This window comes from Phyllostomus hastatus, unplaced genomic scaffold (assembly GCF_019186645.2).
Source record: "Phyllostomus hastatus isolate PE091 unplaced genomic scaffold, TTU_PhHast_1.1 phas_contig_551, whole genome shotgun sequence".
NCBI lineage: Eukaryota > Metazoa > Chordata > Mammalia > Chiroptera > Phyllostomidae > Phyllostomus > Phyllostomus hastatus.
In genome coordinates this window covers 7,854,830-7,869,647 of record NW_025333909.1, presented here as the reverse complement: position 1 = coordinate 7,869,647, position 14,818 = coordinate 7,854,830, and the positions used below count along the sequence as shown (strand labels likewise).

Genomic DNA, 14,818 nt, shown 5'->3' with positions numbered 1-14,818 from the left:
GATCTATCTATTCAGTACTTCTATTTAATATACATCATTATGTATAGCATGTGGATTTCCTCTTTTGAAATAATTCACAGAATGGTACAGGTAATCCTTTTAGATATTTGAAGATAATTTATTTTCTCCTCCCAAAGTACTTCAAGGTATATACTATATTTTCATAACTGCATGTTATTTGGCCACTTTCAGGTAATCCTATTATCTATCCAATTTATGTCCTTATGTTAAAATTTCAGTCACTTTATTATGTTGTACTTTTTAATTTGGCATGTAAATATGAAGTTATAAATTCATTATGAAGAAAAGAACATTTATTTACATTTTGATGTCATATCAAACATGATTTAGATTTGCTTTGGAAGGTATTTTAGTATTTCATGGTATTCTATGTGCTTAATGTGTATATCATTTATTTCTTCATATTAAATTGAAAGAGCCAATTAATAAAATATCAAATGAGAAATCATAAACCTTACATTACAAAGAATGTATAAAATATGTGTACTCCTCTTTATACATAACAGCCTGAAAGCCACATATAAAGATTTAAGAAAGTCACACCAGTACAAATGTCTTTCTGTTTTTATAGGTTCAGAAGGAGTTGAGGAAATCAAAAGACATAATTTTTTTGCAAATGTTGACTGGAATGTAAGTTCAGTAGAAAGTTTCTTATCGAGTAATTTTAATATGATTCAAAAGTGAAGAGTAAATGGTAATATATGGACTTTGCTGATAAATTCATTTGTTTTGCTAGCATGAGAATTTTTTATTGGGGTAACATTGGTTAATAGTATAAGTTTCAGGCATGCAGCATTATAATTAGATATCTATATACACTATAGCATGCTCACTATCAAAAGTGTAGTTTTTACCTGTCACCGTATATGTGATCATCTTTACCCATTTCACTCTCCCCCCACTTTCCTTCTCTTCTGGTAACCAGCCATCTGTTGTCTGTATCTATGAGCTTTTTTTTCTTTTGTTTGTTCATTTGTTTCTTTTTTCTGTTTTATATTTCACATATGAGTGAAACCATATGGTTTTATCCTTTCACACCTGACTGATTTCAGTTAGTATAACACCCTCAGGATCCATCTGTGTTGTTGCAAATTCATTCAGACATTTTCTGGGTCAAGGTAACTACCATAGTATGCTACACCTGTAAATAAAAATACCTTGAACCACTAAATGTGTGGATGATATGTACTAAGTTTTTGTTTCTCATTTGTTTTACCTGTTAAGTATGGTTAATATTCTCCCGTGTTCCCGGTTGGAGAATGTGGAGGAGGAGAATGTGAAAGGGGAAAAGGGATGAATGATAGCACAGATTATTATACAAAATGAATTCTGTAGAATTTAAGATGTTATTTAATTTCAAGTGGTTCTTCGTCAAGTATTAGAAAAATTAAATTTCGTAAGGACTGAATATCTTACTACAGGTATTTCACTAAATTTTGAGAAGATGTGAAAACAGAAACATTGTGAAACTCTGCTAGGTCTGTGTGTGTGTGTGTGTGTGTGTGTGTGTGTGTGTATTTATATATATATATGTTGCAATTCCTAGGCTAGTAAGCTTTTCTTAGACAAACCCATTTTTGTTATCTGTTTGGCAACACAGCTTTAGCTATTGTATGTACTATCAATCATATGTACTATCAGGTACAGTGTTTTTGATTTTCTAGTTCTGGTATCGGTATTGAACATTTTTTCAAAAGAAAATGTCTTGAATTCTGGGGCAGAGGTAGAGAGCCACTATTTGCTGATCAAATCACTATTTAATCTGGTTTATAGAACACATTTTAGAAGGCAGTATTTTGATTCATTTTTTGTAAATCATTAATGTTAATACCCTAAAAGGCCACTCAGTTCACATGGTACACGGCAGTTCCCTTCACCATATTTGTGTGCACAGCTCTTTCGGTGTCCTTGTATACATGTGTCATTTTTTAGTAATGCTTCTATACTCTTCCTTTCCCCTAACCTGGACAAACTAGAAATTTTTATTTTCTATCATTCTTATATCTAAAGAATTTATGTTCATTGCTCATAATTTAAATAAACAATGGAATGTTTATATAAAAATAAATTAAACATACTTTGATTTTCTATTAATTTTCCCCTACTATGGGTCTGTTAGCATTTAAAAAATGTAGAGTTACCCAAAAAGGTAGATGTTCATATACTGCAAGATTTTATGTCTTTCATAAACATAAATTTTAAGAAGTTAGATTGTTAGTCAAGATTAAGTTTTTGATTTCTATAATAAGACCTTTAATGCCCATTTTTATGGGAAAACAAAATATTTTAGGTGAAATACTAGGTCTGTCCAGAAGGTGTCCAGCCATGTACTATGAAAAATAGAGACATTTACTGAAGAAAATACAAGATACAAGAAACATTGTCCATAGGACAATCACGCCTCAGTCCCCTTCAAAGTAGGCACCTTGGGACCTCACACAGTTCTCCCAATCACCATCAGCTGCCCTGTTGTATTTTCCTGAATCTCATCTACAGTCTGAAATCTCTTCCCCTTCAAAGGTGATTTTAGTTTTAGGAAAAGCCAGAAGTCACAGGGCACCAAATCCGGGCTGTGGGGGGCTGAGTCACCTGGGTGATTTCATGTTTTGCCAGAAGCTCTGCTTGAGATGTGATGTATGAGTGGGTGTGTTGTCATGGTGAAGCTGGCAATCACCATTTGCCCATAGCCTCGGCCTTTGAATCATCTGAATAGTTTCCATGCAGGAATATTCAAGCTCAGTGCAAAATTTGATGCAGATTTTGTTGCTCTACTCATTCAGTCATTTTGAATATGACAGCCACACAGTACACATGCTCCCTCAAGGGTGTATAATGCCCCCACTGACTAGTACAGTGAAGTCATCATTGTTCATGCTTGTGCATTCTAGTCCACTCTCTTTGGCTTCCAGGTTACATTGATTTCACACAAACCGTTCTCATTATATTAACAATAGCTGGACATTTTCTAGACAGATCTTATATATAGTTATTACAGATAGTCTAATTATTACTGTCAGAATCATTCAGTGTTGTTAGTTATTTCTCCATAGTAACAATGTGACATATTCTGTACAGTGTTTTACCAGCAAAAATTCAAAACAGTTTTTGATATCCAAAACTCAGTACCATTATTCTTAGTAAATGCAATGTGTGGCATCAGTACTTGTTTGTAATCTCACTTGATTTTGTTCATTCTCTCTCAAGTATTTGGAATTTGGTTAACAGGTATCTGAATCTTATTGAAATTTCATTTATGAAATTGTGATTTTTCTGTTCAGGACTGTACTATGTTTTGCTTTCCCTTAAGAAGTATAATAATTTTTTAAAGATTTCATTTATTTTATTTTTAGACAAGGGTAAGGGAGGGAGAAAGAGAGGGAGAGAAACGGCAAAATGTGGTTGCCTCTCGCGCATCCCCTCCTGGGGACCTGGCCTGCAACCCAGGTGTTTGACCCAGCTGGGAATGGAACTGGCGACCCTGTGATTTGCAGGCCGGTGCTCAATACACTGAGCCACGCTAACCAGGGCGAGTATGGTAATTTTAAGTGTTAATATGTTTTTGTGTTGTCCTGTTGTTCCTAGAAATTATATAAAAGAGAAGTTCAACCTCCTTTCAAACCTGCTTCTGGAAAGCCAGATGATACTTTCTGTTTTGACCCAGAATTTACTGCAAAAACACCTAAAGGTAATGCACGTTTATGGGTAACATCAGAGCTTTTATTCAGTTTCATGGGTGTCAAACTCATTTTCACTGAGGGCCACATCACTTCGCTCTTTATGGAAATGTGGATTCTACGTACACCTTTGCTTGGGTAACATTCAACTACAAGCTTTAAATGGGGAATGTTTATCAGAGAAGCAGGGACTAGAGCAAAGGGTCAAATGTTTTGTTTTAAAGGTCTTTTGATATGCTAATTAATGTATTCAATAGTAAGGGTGGCAAGGCATGAGATGTATTATTCTGACTCTTAGGTTTACTTTTAATAGAATCTGTTTCATACACTAGCTCAACAAATACTGAGTACCTATAATACACTCCCTAGTGAGGATGCAGCAGTGAACAGAATAAACAAAAATTTCAGTCCACATGGAACTTGCATAGTAGTGTGGGGAGACAAATAACATACAATAAATCAAATAAGTGATATAGTGTGTCTGATGATAACATTTAATGGTTTCATTTATATTCAAAGAAATGTCACCATTTTATATCATATAAGTTTTTATAATTCTAATTACATATAATTATTTGGACATTAGATTCTCCTGGTTTGCCAGCCAGTGCTAATGCTCATCAACTCTTCAAAGGATTCAGCTTTGTTGCAACATCTATTGCAGAAGAATATAAAATTACTCCTATCACAAGTGCAAATGTATTACCAATTGTTCAGGTAAATTTTACTTAGATTACTTGTTTAGGGATAATTATATATTTTGGTTAGTTTTAATGGATTTATAACAATTTTACATGATTTTTAACTTCATTTATTTCTGTGTATGAGGCCAGAGGGGACCCCCCAAAAAGGAATTTACTTTTAAACATCTGCGTACTTATTCTCACATGTTTAAAGTTCAGTCACCTTCCAAGTCCTCTCCATTTGATGCAGTACACCTATCGAGACCTTTTTTCCACTGCTCCAAACAGTTTTTCAACTCATTGATCTTGATACCTTTTAGTGCTTCTGGCTTTTTTGGTTTTACCTCTATCGAATCAGCAGAATGTTTCCCTTTGAGGACTTTTTTCATCAGGGGAGGGGGACAAAAAAAGTCACTTGGAGCGACATAAGGTGAATAGGGCAGCTGGCGCACAGAGGTCCTGCCATTTTTTGGTCAAAAACAGCTGGACACTCAGAGCAGTGTGGGCTGGTGCGCTCATAAATCACGCATCATGAGACGGACAAATGTGTTAAAAGAGTCTTCAAAAAAATTCACTGAAGCCAAACACAGCCTCTTACAACAATGCCATCTGGTCCACTGATACAGATGGATTCTAGAACATTCACCTAGCGGGGAAACCTGTACTACAGGGGACCCACCCTACAGAAGATAATTCCGGTTTTTGGGGGGTCCCCCTTCATATCATAATGAATTAAAGATGTTCCAATATGTTTTAAAATAAGTCAGATGGTAGTAACCTTTAATTATATTTATGTAATCTCTTTTGACAAGGAAATGTAATGGTGATATGTAAATGGTGATTTATTGTGTTGACTTTGGGGATCTAGAAAGCCTACAATTTAGGATCAGCTCAGAGCTGGTTAATCCCTTGATATATACTGATAAAACTTTTCTAGAATGGATTATTCATGATTTTTTAAAGATTTAAGATGAATACAGGGTGGGACAAAAGAAGGTTTACAGTTGTAAGTACACAAAACACAGTTTATTCTTGTATTATTATTTATTGATTGTTGTATTATTTCCCATATGAACAACTGTAAACCTACTTTTGTCCATCCATGTAAATATTTAGGAGAAAAGATAAAAATGTGAAAGTATTTCATTATTCTTAGTATTTTACTTTGAAAAAAACAGATAAATGGAAATGCTGCGCAATTTGATGAAGTATATGAATTGAAAGAAGATATAGGTGTTGGCTCATATTCTGTTTGCAAGCGATGCATACATACGGTGACCAACATGGAGTTTGCAGTGAAGGTATTGTCCCTGAACATGACTGTTTTTGTCTTATTTATGTGAGTTAAATGACAAGTTAACTGACAGACATTTTCCAGTGGAGCCTGTGGAGAATTGCAAAGATAAGATAATGACAAAGAACTATTAAAACCTAATATTTTCATTTTCAATTTTTTCTAAGGCTCCAATTTGGGGAAACCATGTATTTTGAGAATGTCTTGATTCTGAATAGTTTTATTTTAATGTAGTATGTTAAGGTTGAGTAATTGTGACAATCACTGTTAACATGTGGATCACATTATGAGTTAGTATAGCTTCAATTAAATGGAATATAATGTTGAAGAAAGTGGTCTTTTTATTATTGTTTTAGTTATAGGACATTTCTAAATGTTAAAATAACATGAGACAAGCATCACTCTTGGGTTTTAAGCATTTACTTAAAAATATAATCAGATTGAAACTAATATCATTAATTTTTAGGCAAAGAAAATTTCTTTTTATCTAAACCTTTTTTTGCCTTATTTCTTAGATCATTGACAAAAATAAGAGAGATCCCTCGGAGGAAATTGAAATTTTGATGCGATATGGACAGCACCCCAACATTATCACTTTAAAGGATGTAGGTATTTAAAATCTAAGCTATTTCAAGAGCTGAGCTAATGAAGCTATAATTTGGCACTTTATTTTCTTTGACTTTCATGTCTATGGAATATTTACTGTCATCCAACAAAATCTGAAGATTCTTAAATTTGCTACTTTAATTCTTCCCCTTCCCGTTATTCTGTATTCCTACCTTCCTTATAGAACATCAGAAAGGAACTATGTTGTCAGTAAATGAGAGTGCCCTGATTACATGAATATAGTTAACATTATAACCAGCACCATTTATCATTCTGTGGTACTATAAATATAGACACTGGGAACCTACGAAACTCTAGATTTTACTTTCTTGACTGTGCAGAAATGGGCTGTTACATTGTGGATCGTTTTTTGTTTGTTTTTGTTTTTGTTTTTTTGCGTAAAACAGTAATACTCTATAGTTTTATAAAGTGAACATATAACTTGTATTTAGAGATATTACAGAGTTTATGCTCCCTGGTTGGTGCCCAGGGTCTTTGGGGTGGTGGCTGACACAGCGCTAATCATACCATGGCTTGGGTCCCAACCTCACCACAACCTCTAGAGAGACAAGGGTCCTCACAGCCTTTTTAGTGCGGAAGCTCAGGCTGCAGGCAGTTTCGTGGCAGCGAAACAAAACCTCTGGAATGAATGGACTCTTCCCAAGCAACTTGGCTAATTTGTAGCATTTGGACAATGTTCCTCATTAATATCTCTCTGTGAATGTAATCATCACATCATTTCGCTGTAGTGGCAGGGATTCAGCTCTGAAATCTATATAGAAAAAGTACCTTGGATCCCAGTCTTTCAGTGGCTTCGAGACTATCAGAAGTGCCTGACGGAGGAAGGAGAGGCCAGTGTGTCCTGTCCTTCCATGATCCTGTCATTGGCCATGGACAGTATGGACAATGTCTCTGTGGTGAAGGCTAAAGCCACTCATGTCATCATGAATTCTGTCATCACAAAGCAAACACAGGAGAGTATTTAGCATTTTGAGCAACAGGTAGGGCTGGGAGATACTGGCTACACACCCTGCAATGGCCTTACCACCAAGGAGACCAAGTACCTTTGAGTGGCAGAAACACTCCACAAATTAAAACCACAGAGCAGAGAGATAATGAGAAGAGATACAGCTGGCCTTAGCTCAGTCCTCCTTCAACAGCCCATGCTTTTCCTCTAAGCAGAAGCCTAGAGGCTGTTTCTCTTCTGGCTCTTCCACAGCCTTACCTGGCCTACACCTTAGCACCATGGATTCTGGAAGCAGGGATAAAGACAGAACTCAGCAGATAAATGGGGCCTCTTTGTACCAAGAGCCCTCTGGAAGTCTGATTCAGGAGGTTTTGCCACCCAAGCCCTAGAAACCTTCTCCAATGGAGCTGATCTGCACACAGGTCACCCAGATGGCAGAAGATCCAGCAGCCTTCAAGTTGCCAAAGATGGATATCCCAGTGATCACAGGGAAGAAACAACCATCATAGACCCATTGTCTCAAACCCTGTGTCTTGGTTGTGCTCACACCCACCAGCTTCTAGAGCTTTCTCTTTCCATGACTCTGGATAGAGGGTAACATGCACCCACCTCCCTATTACCCTGTCTCTGACATAGCAAGTTTTTTTGGGGGGGTTGTTTAACCCCTTAAACTGAGGCTAGAACTGGAGACATAATTGGTTTTTGAGAAACATTAGTATAAAGCCTGTCCTTGTGTTTAAGAAGGCATTGTGTGTTGCTTTAATATAAAGTTAGACTAAATAATCTCAGCAGTGATGTGTGGGGGCCTCATCACCTGTGTTTACATCATTTGACCTAGACAAGAACCTGATCATCTCCTCTTAGGTGGATGATGTTTGTGTTGTTCCTTTAGCACGGTCAGTGCGTGCATGGACAAGCTGTGACAGAGAGGCACTCACTGACTAGTCTCTGCCATCTGGACTGCTGGGCTGTGTGCTCCAACCTTGTGGTGATGGGACCTACGTTCCATTTTGATCTGGGCACAAAGAAAAGGCAGACTTGGCAATGGCCCTCCTGTGTGGAGACCGGAGCCCTCGCTATCGGGCAGAGCCAATTCTTATTATTATTTTCTTTTTTTACATTATTTTATTGTATTTTTCCATTACCATTTATCCCCCCCATACCTCTTACACCTCCACTCATCCCCCTCTACTCCCCCTCCCCCCCGCTGCAGTCACCACACTGTCGTTCAGGTCCAGGAGTTTTTTCTCCTTTTTTGCTCAATCCTTCTACCCCGCCCCCCACCCCCAGAGCTGTCAGCCTGCTCTGTGCTCTTACTGCAGTGCCTCTGGGGCAGTTCTGCTGGGCAGTGTTTCTTTTTCATGTGTCAACAAACGCAAGTCTTGCATATCCTTATCCTGTTGCACTTTCAAGTGAGATTAAGTTAAGTCTAATTTGGTGGAAAGCCCTGGAAGGGAGAAAACTCAGCCTACTGCTTTGGTATATAGAAATGAATGTTAAGCTTTTTTAAAGTAAAGATGGTCGTAACTGTACATAGATCATAGTCTGGACGTTCATGTGAAGCAAGTGTCACCAGGGCCTGAAACTATTTCTGAGAGGTGGAAGGATGGAAAACTTTTCTACATGTCATCCTTTCCCTCCAAATGAGCCTCGTACCTGTGTAAACACAGAGCTTCCTGAGGAAAGGAACCCGGGAAAGCACCTGTTCGTTTCTGCTCGCTGTGGACAGGTTTGGTCATTATCCTGAACACTGTCTCAAATCCCTGCTGCTCTTATTTGGAAGGATCATGTCTGCATAGCTAGCTGGGCCGACCTTTCCATAGACAGTCCCCAAAGTCTTGAATGATAAGAAAAAGTAATTTATTTGTGCCTTCTGTTATGTTCGAATATCTTGTTTTGACAAAAATCTCCTTTAAAAAAACAGTTGTTACTGAATGCTGACTTTTCACATAACAAAATAATGTTCTTTTCTCTTTAGAGAAGGCTGGTACACCAGCCATCACCTCAATCAGTTTGTTTTGGATAATATGATAAAGCTTTTGATTAGTAACCTTTAAACAGTAGCTTACAGCCCTCTATTTATTTATCTAATGTAATCTACCTCAGAGGTCCTAAGTGAAAGTGTACACGTTTTTCCTATTTATTCTCTTTGATATAGTGTTTGAATTCAACAAACATTTAAGATACCATGTCAGGTAATGGACTGTGGGGAGGATATTAAAAAACTAATAATGTATTTACTGCCAGATGGAAGCATGCTATTAGTACGGAAGAGAAGTGTCTACAATACGATCCAAAATGAGATAGATGCCATTTGAGAGGCACAGAGTTCTGTTTTTCCATTTATATCCTTTGATGAAGTATAATATACAGCCTGAAAAGTTAATCAAATTATGTTGAGCATGGTGTCACAGGACTGTATAAGAGGTTGTTTAGCCACTTTAATCCTCAGTACAGCCTGTACTATATTAGCAGTAAAGAAATAATGTATTTTTTACCATTAAAGGTTCACTAGAAAAGCAAATGTAATCTACACATTTCTGAATTGTAATTATAAATAATAACATTTTTAAAATGTGTTCTTTTTTAGGTTTATGATGATGGTAGATATGTTTACCTTGTTACGGATTTGATGAAAGGAGGAGAGCTGCTCGACCGTATTCTCAAACAAAAATGTTTCTCAGAACGGGAAGCCAGTGATGTGCTGTTTGTAATAACTAAGACAGTTGACTATCTTCATTGCCAAGGAGTAAGTTGTGGTTATATTCTTCCCTTCAATTCTGGGACTTATATATTCATAAAATAATATGTAAGTGCTGCCACTTAAAATGAATGACTTTTTCTGTAACATATTTTATAGAAAATATTCTAATAAAACTCATAAAGTAGAGAAGGTTTCAGATTTAGGAAATCAGAAAATGCTTTCTTAATTCTCTTCACTCTGCCTATTGGCCCTAATTTAATAGCAGATTGGTTTTAAAAGTGATTTGGATTATATAAATGTATGTAACCCTGGCTTTCAAATTATTAAACATAATCAAATTTAAAAATGAAACATAAAAAATTATTCAAGGACATGTGGGTATTATTCAAGTTATTCTATACCTAACATAACCTTCTGGGAGGAAGTGGACTATGTATCTTGATCCTTGCCAACCCCTCCTCCAAATACAGTAAGAAATTTGGATTCTAAACCTTTGAGGTATTACTCTAATCAAATGTGTAATAATGGAGCAAGCCTGTTATTTTGCTTCTCATCTGTTCATAAATAAAGGAAACATTACCAAAAAGGTCAACTTTTATTATATACACCTCCACAAGGAAACAAAGTCATAAATAATTCAAAAATGTAAGTTTGAATTAGTTGTAATAGTGGACATGTATGCATGTACGTATAAACAGTAAAATAATGGACAACTCAGAACTGGCACAGTGAAAATTCTACATGGTTCCTTTTTATACAAAAGATAAATAAGCCAGTACTCAGTTTTGTGTTTGTTTTAATAGAGTACATTTTTAGTACTATAAAATATAAACTGTTTAATAATAAAGGAGTAAATCTTTTATAATTTAATTGCTTGTTTTTATCAATTAAGCCAAAGTAAAATAAAGGATAGCCAGAAATTTTAAGAGGAAACTGATAACCATCTTTTCTTTTTTATGTATGTTTATTTTTATTCATTTATTTTTAATTACACTTATTGAGGTGACGTTGGTTAATAAGATCATATGGTTTCAAGCGTACATTTCTATAATACATGATCTGTATATTGCAAGGGGGCCAAATATGTGGTGGTGGAAGATGATCTGACTTTGAGTGGTGGGCACACTAAGCATCTTTTCTTCAGGTTATTATTTTAGAAACCTTCCAGTTCTTATATCAATTAAGTAAATTAATGACAGAGCTATACTGAGCGTTTCTATATAATAGGCATTATAAACAGTGTTGCAGATTCAAATGTAAATAAGACTAGGTCCTCGTCTTTAAAGATCTTTCAGTGTAGTAAACTGATTAAGGAATGAAATAGATAGTAATCAGTAGGAAAATCCTCGTGTAGAGAATTTCACCACAATGGAGTGCCATATGCACTGCACTAATCCTAACCTAAAAGCCATTCATATAGCTCCCTGTATTCCGTCCTTCAACCAAGTATTCACTCCCCACCAGAGTCTCTGTGCATCTGTTTACTCCCCAGTACCTTGAGGTAGTTGATTTTTTAAATTATGTACAGGTTTTGTAATTGTTTACTGTGAGGAGGGGCATGTTAAATAGGGTCTTAGTCCATTAGATCCAGAAGTGGAAATGAGAACTGAGTTTTGATACTTGGAGATTGGAAGTTGTTAATGAAACTGGTGGCTTCAATAGAAAGTAGAGCATCTATCTGATAGAGATTATGCCTTCTGATTCCTTCAGGCTTTCAACACTGTAAAGGTTGGACAAAGTATCATTGTCAAAATTTTATGATTAAGAAAGTTTGTTTACCTGGAAGAATATTAAATGAAAATATTGTATTCCACAGAGATTTACTTAGCTATAGAAATACAATGCTGTTTATTTTATGTTCCAGGTTGTTCATCGTGATCTTAAACCTAGTAATATTTTATACATGGATGAATCAGCTAGTGCAGACTCCATTAGGATCTGTGATTTTGGATTTGCAAAACAGCTTCGAGGAGAAAATGGACTTCTCTTAACTCCATGCTACACAGCAAACTTTGTAGCACCAGAGGTATTTTTCAAAACTTCAGTTTTTGCTTTTCAGTCTTTTTTCTTTAGTTGAATGTATTTGATGGCATGTATATGCTATAGTGGGTAGATAAAATCTGTGTTATCTTGTCCATTCTCAACTCTAAAGCTCTTTAAATGAGTGAATTTTGATAACCCCTAATATAAATATTCAGACTAGGAGGTAGCATATGAGACCATCTTGAGTCTAATAATCAGACTTTTATTTTATTAGGTGACATACAAGTTTTAGAATCATATCCTTTTAGAGCTGGGAGAGTAGAGATAACTCTACCTTCGACATATGAGAACAGAATGCTGAGTGAATGCTGAGAACCCAGCATTCACTTAGTACCAAAGCCAGGATAGATTTTCAGATATTTTGGTTTGTGCTGAACATGAGGTAGTTTATATTGTTTAGTATTATACGTAATATATCAAGGCAGTGCTCTCGCTGATTGTTTTGAGGAACTTCCAGTTCCTGGAGAGAACAGCTTCATGGGGGTTTTATAAGCAGTCAGTTTTTTCTTGGCAAATAGCATTCATACACAGATCTTGAAGGGAAGAGTCAGGAAAGGTGAGGCTGGGGAGGTTCTGATCATGAGGAGTTTTGACAGTACCAACTGTCACAGCGATTGAAAGTATGGTTGATAAAAGAATGAATCAAGGATGGCATTGCTTATATAGATTCTTTTTAAGGTTTGTTTGTAAGTCAGAAACGGTTCTCATGTGTTATTAGTAATGCTAACTCATATGAATCATTATATGTTCAACACAAACCAAAATACCAAAAAAATCCTCACATTTGAAGAGTTAAAATTTCCAAGTCACAGGAGAAGAATAAAATATTTTGAGGATGAATTCTGACCTCATGTGCATGTTTTCTGATTTTATTTTTATATCAAATTCTAGCCATTGTAGGATAATATAGCACATCAGATTACCATGAGCCATTTGCATTTATATGTCAACAAATATTTATTTTAATGTAGCTGTTTGAAAAAGAAATAATACTTCTAATAATGAAAATAGGAATGTAGAAAATAGAACAGTAAGTTTCTGAATAAAATTGTCCAATTTAAAATTTGTTAAATCTTTAAGATGTTGATGCTGAGGAAGAAACGTAACACCTGCTTTACAGGATTTTTAGAACAGATTTGCCCTATGAGAAATTATGTACATATCCAGAAAATGAGCTTTAATCTGTATTTTAATTCAGTTCACAGAATAATGAATATACAAATTTTTATCAAACTAAAATATGTAGAAACTATATTTCCCCAAATACAAATTGGAACACATGCATGATCCAAAAAGGGATTATTGTATTTACCCCTAGTGAAAGAGATATAACTTAGACATTAAAAAATTAGCCTTTCTCGGGCATTTCAGTGGTTTCATATAGGACAAGAGGACAGAATATTTTATATTAGGGCTCTTCTGTTAAATATAGGATATATAGTCATCATAAATATTCTAGCATGTTATGTGGTAGGTATAACAGAAGAATAAAGAATAACCATTTTAATAGCCAAATTCTTAATACTGACTTAATCTTATGGACCTGGACCCATGGGTGTGATGAAAATATCTCATTGGGAAAAGGTTAGGAGTGAACATGTTCCAAATGAACATCTCAAAAACAGACATTAAAATGAAAAATATATGGTCTGTCTGTCTTCAGATTAATGGTTAGGTAAACATTTTTAGATTAATGGCTTGGTAAATATTTTTAAATGAGTGCAAGCCCACAGACTAGAATACAGGCCATTGATAATTTTTTATCCTAACAGACTTCCATTGTGGTAAGACACTCTTAACATTGTAACAGTGGAGTTTTTTAGGTGGGCATGTGGATACCATGTCTCTGTAACTAGTGTCTGAACTACCTTGGGCTAATATTTATATTTTCAAAATGTTTTGAGGGGGTGATCCAAGATGGTGGCAGAGAAGGTGGATGTGATATTCACCCATCCACCTTTTCCTAGGACCAAACTGGATTTACAATGAAAATATAGAGCAATCAACCTGAATAACTTATAACCAAGGGTTTACAGAAAAAGCAACGTCAAGACTTCTAGGAAGGTCAGAGAAGTAGAAAGGGCGAGCCCGACACCCATGGGTGGTGGCTGACATTCTGGAGGGATGTCACAGCTGCAGGGGATTCCCCTTGAGAAGTATGGGGTGTCAACTCCAAACCAGCCTTCCCAGCCCAAAGGCACTAGACCCGGTAAGAGGTGCCCACATAACTTCTGCTGTGAAAATCAGTGGGGATTCTGTCTGCCAGGGAGAGACAGTTGTCTGCTAGAGACACAGGCATCCTCTTAAAGGGCCAGTGCACAAATTCTCATTTGCAGCCACTCACTATGGACTCTAGTAGGGAGAGGGTGGAGCAGACTAGAGTAGCATGAGGAGAGACTGGGTTTTGTGTCTCTGGACAGAAAGCTGAAGGTATAGCCACCAGGACACCTGTGCTGAGTCACTGTCCCACTCTGCAGACACCATCTTTCTTGAGTGGAGCACTCCCCTCCATATGGCATTAGCCAGATGGAATGCAATAGCCCACCTTCTGGACTCCCTGTCACCCCACACTGCAGAGCTTGTGCCCTGCTGAGGAGTCAGCTGCCTGGGCCGGGGTGTAGAAGTCTGGGCAGCCTCAGTGGGCATCAGTGATTGAGTTGTGTAGCATGCGTTGGAGGCCATTGCCCTCAGTTTCCCATGAACTTGACCTGCAACCTCCCCTCACAGATCTGCAAGCTCCACCTTCTGGGCTACTGGCAGCCCCACCCTCCCAACTCCTGACAGACCCACCCTGCCAAACTCTGGGCAGAACCTGGGACAGACTGA

At 36.6% G+C, this 14,818-nt stretch overlaps 1 protein-coding gene and 1 pseudogene across 3 annotated transcripts in view; both read left to right on the top strand.

The window, feature by feature from the left end:
• Nucleotides 1-14,818, top strand: part of RPS6KA6 (ribosomal protein S6 kinase A6) — a 110,626-nt gene that overhangs the window by 65,593 nt on the left and 30,215 nt on the right. For all 3 annotated transcript variants that reach the window (XM_045847433.1, XM_045847432.1, XM_045847434.1), the window contains 7 exons: nucleotides 593-651; nucleotides 3,604-3,706; nucleotides 4,282-4,412; nucleotides 5,557-5,679; nucleotides 6,188-6,277; nucleotides 9,836-9,994; nucleotides 11,814-11,975. In XM_045847433.1, the coding sequence (XP_045703389.1) occupies nucleotides 593-651; nucleotides 3,604-3,706; nucleotides 4,282-4,412; nucleotides 5,557-5,679; nucleotides 6,188-6,277; nucleotides 9,836-9,994; nucleotides 11,814-11,975 (827 nt within the window). The remainder of the gene's footprint in view (nucleotides 1-592; nucleotides 652-3,603; nucleotides 3,707-4,281; nucleotides 4,413-5,556; nucleotides 5,680-6,187; nucleotides 6,278-9,835; nucleotides 9,995-11,813; nucleotides 11,976-14,818) is intronic.
• On the top strand, nucleotides 7,124-7,808 carry LOC123824310 (annotated as a pseudogene).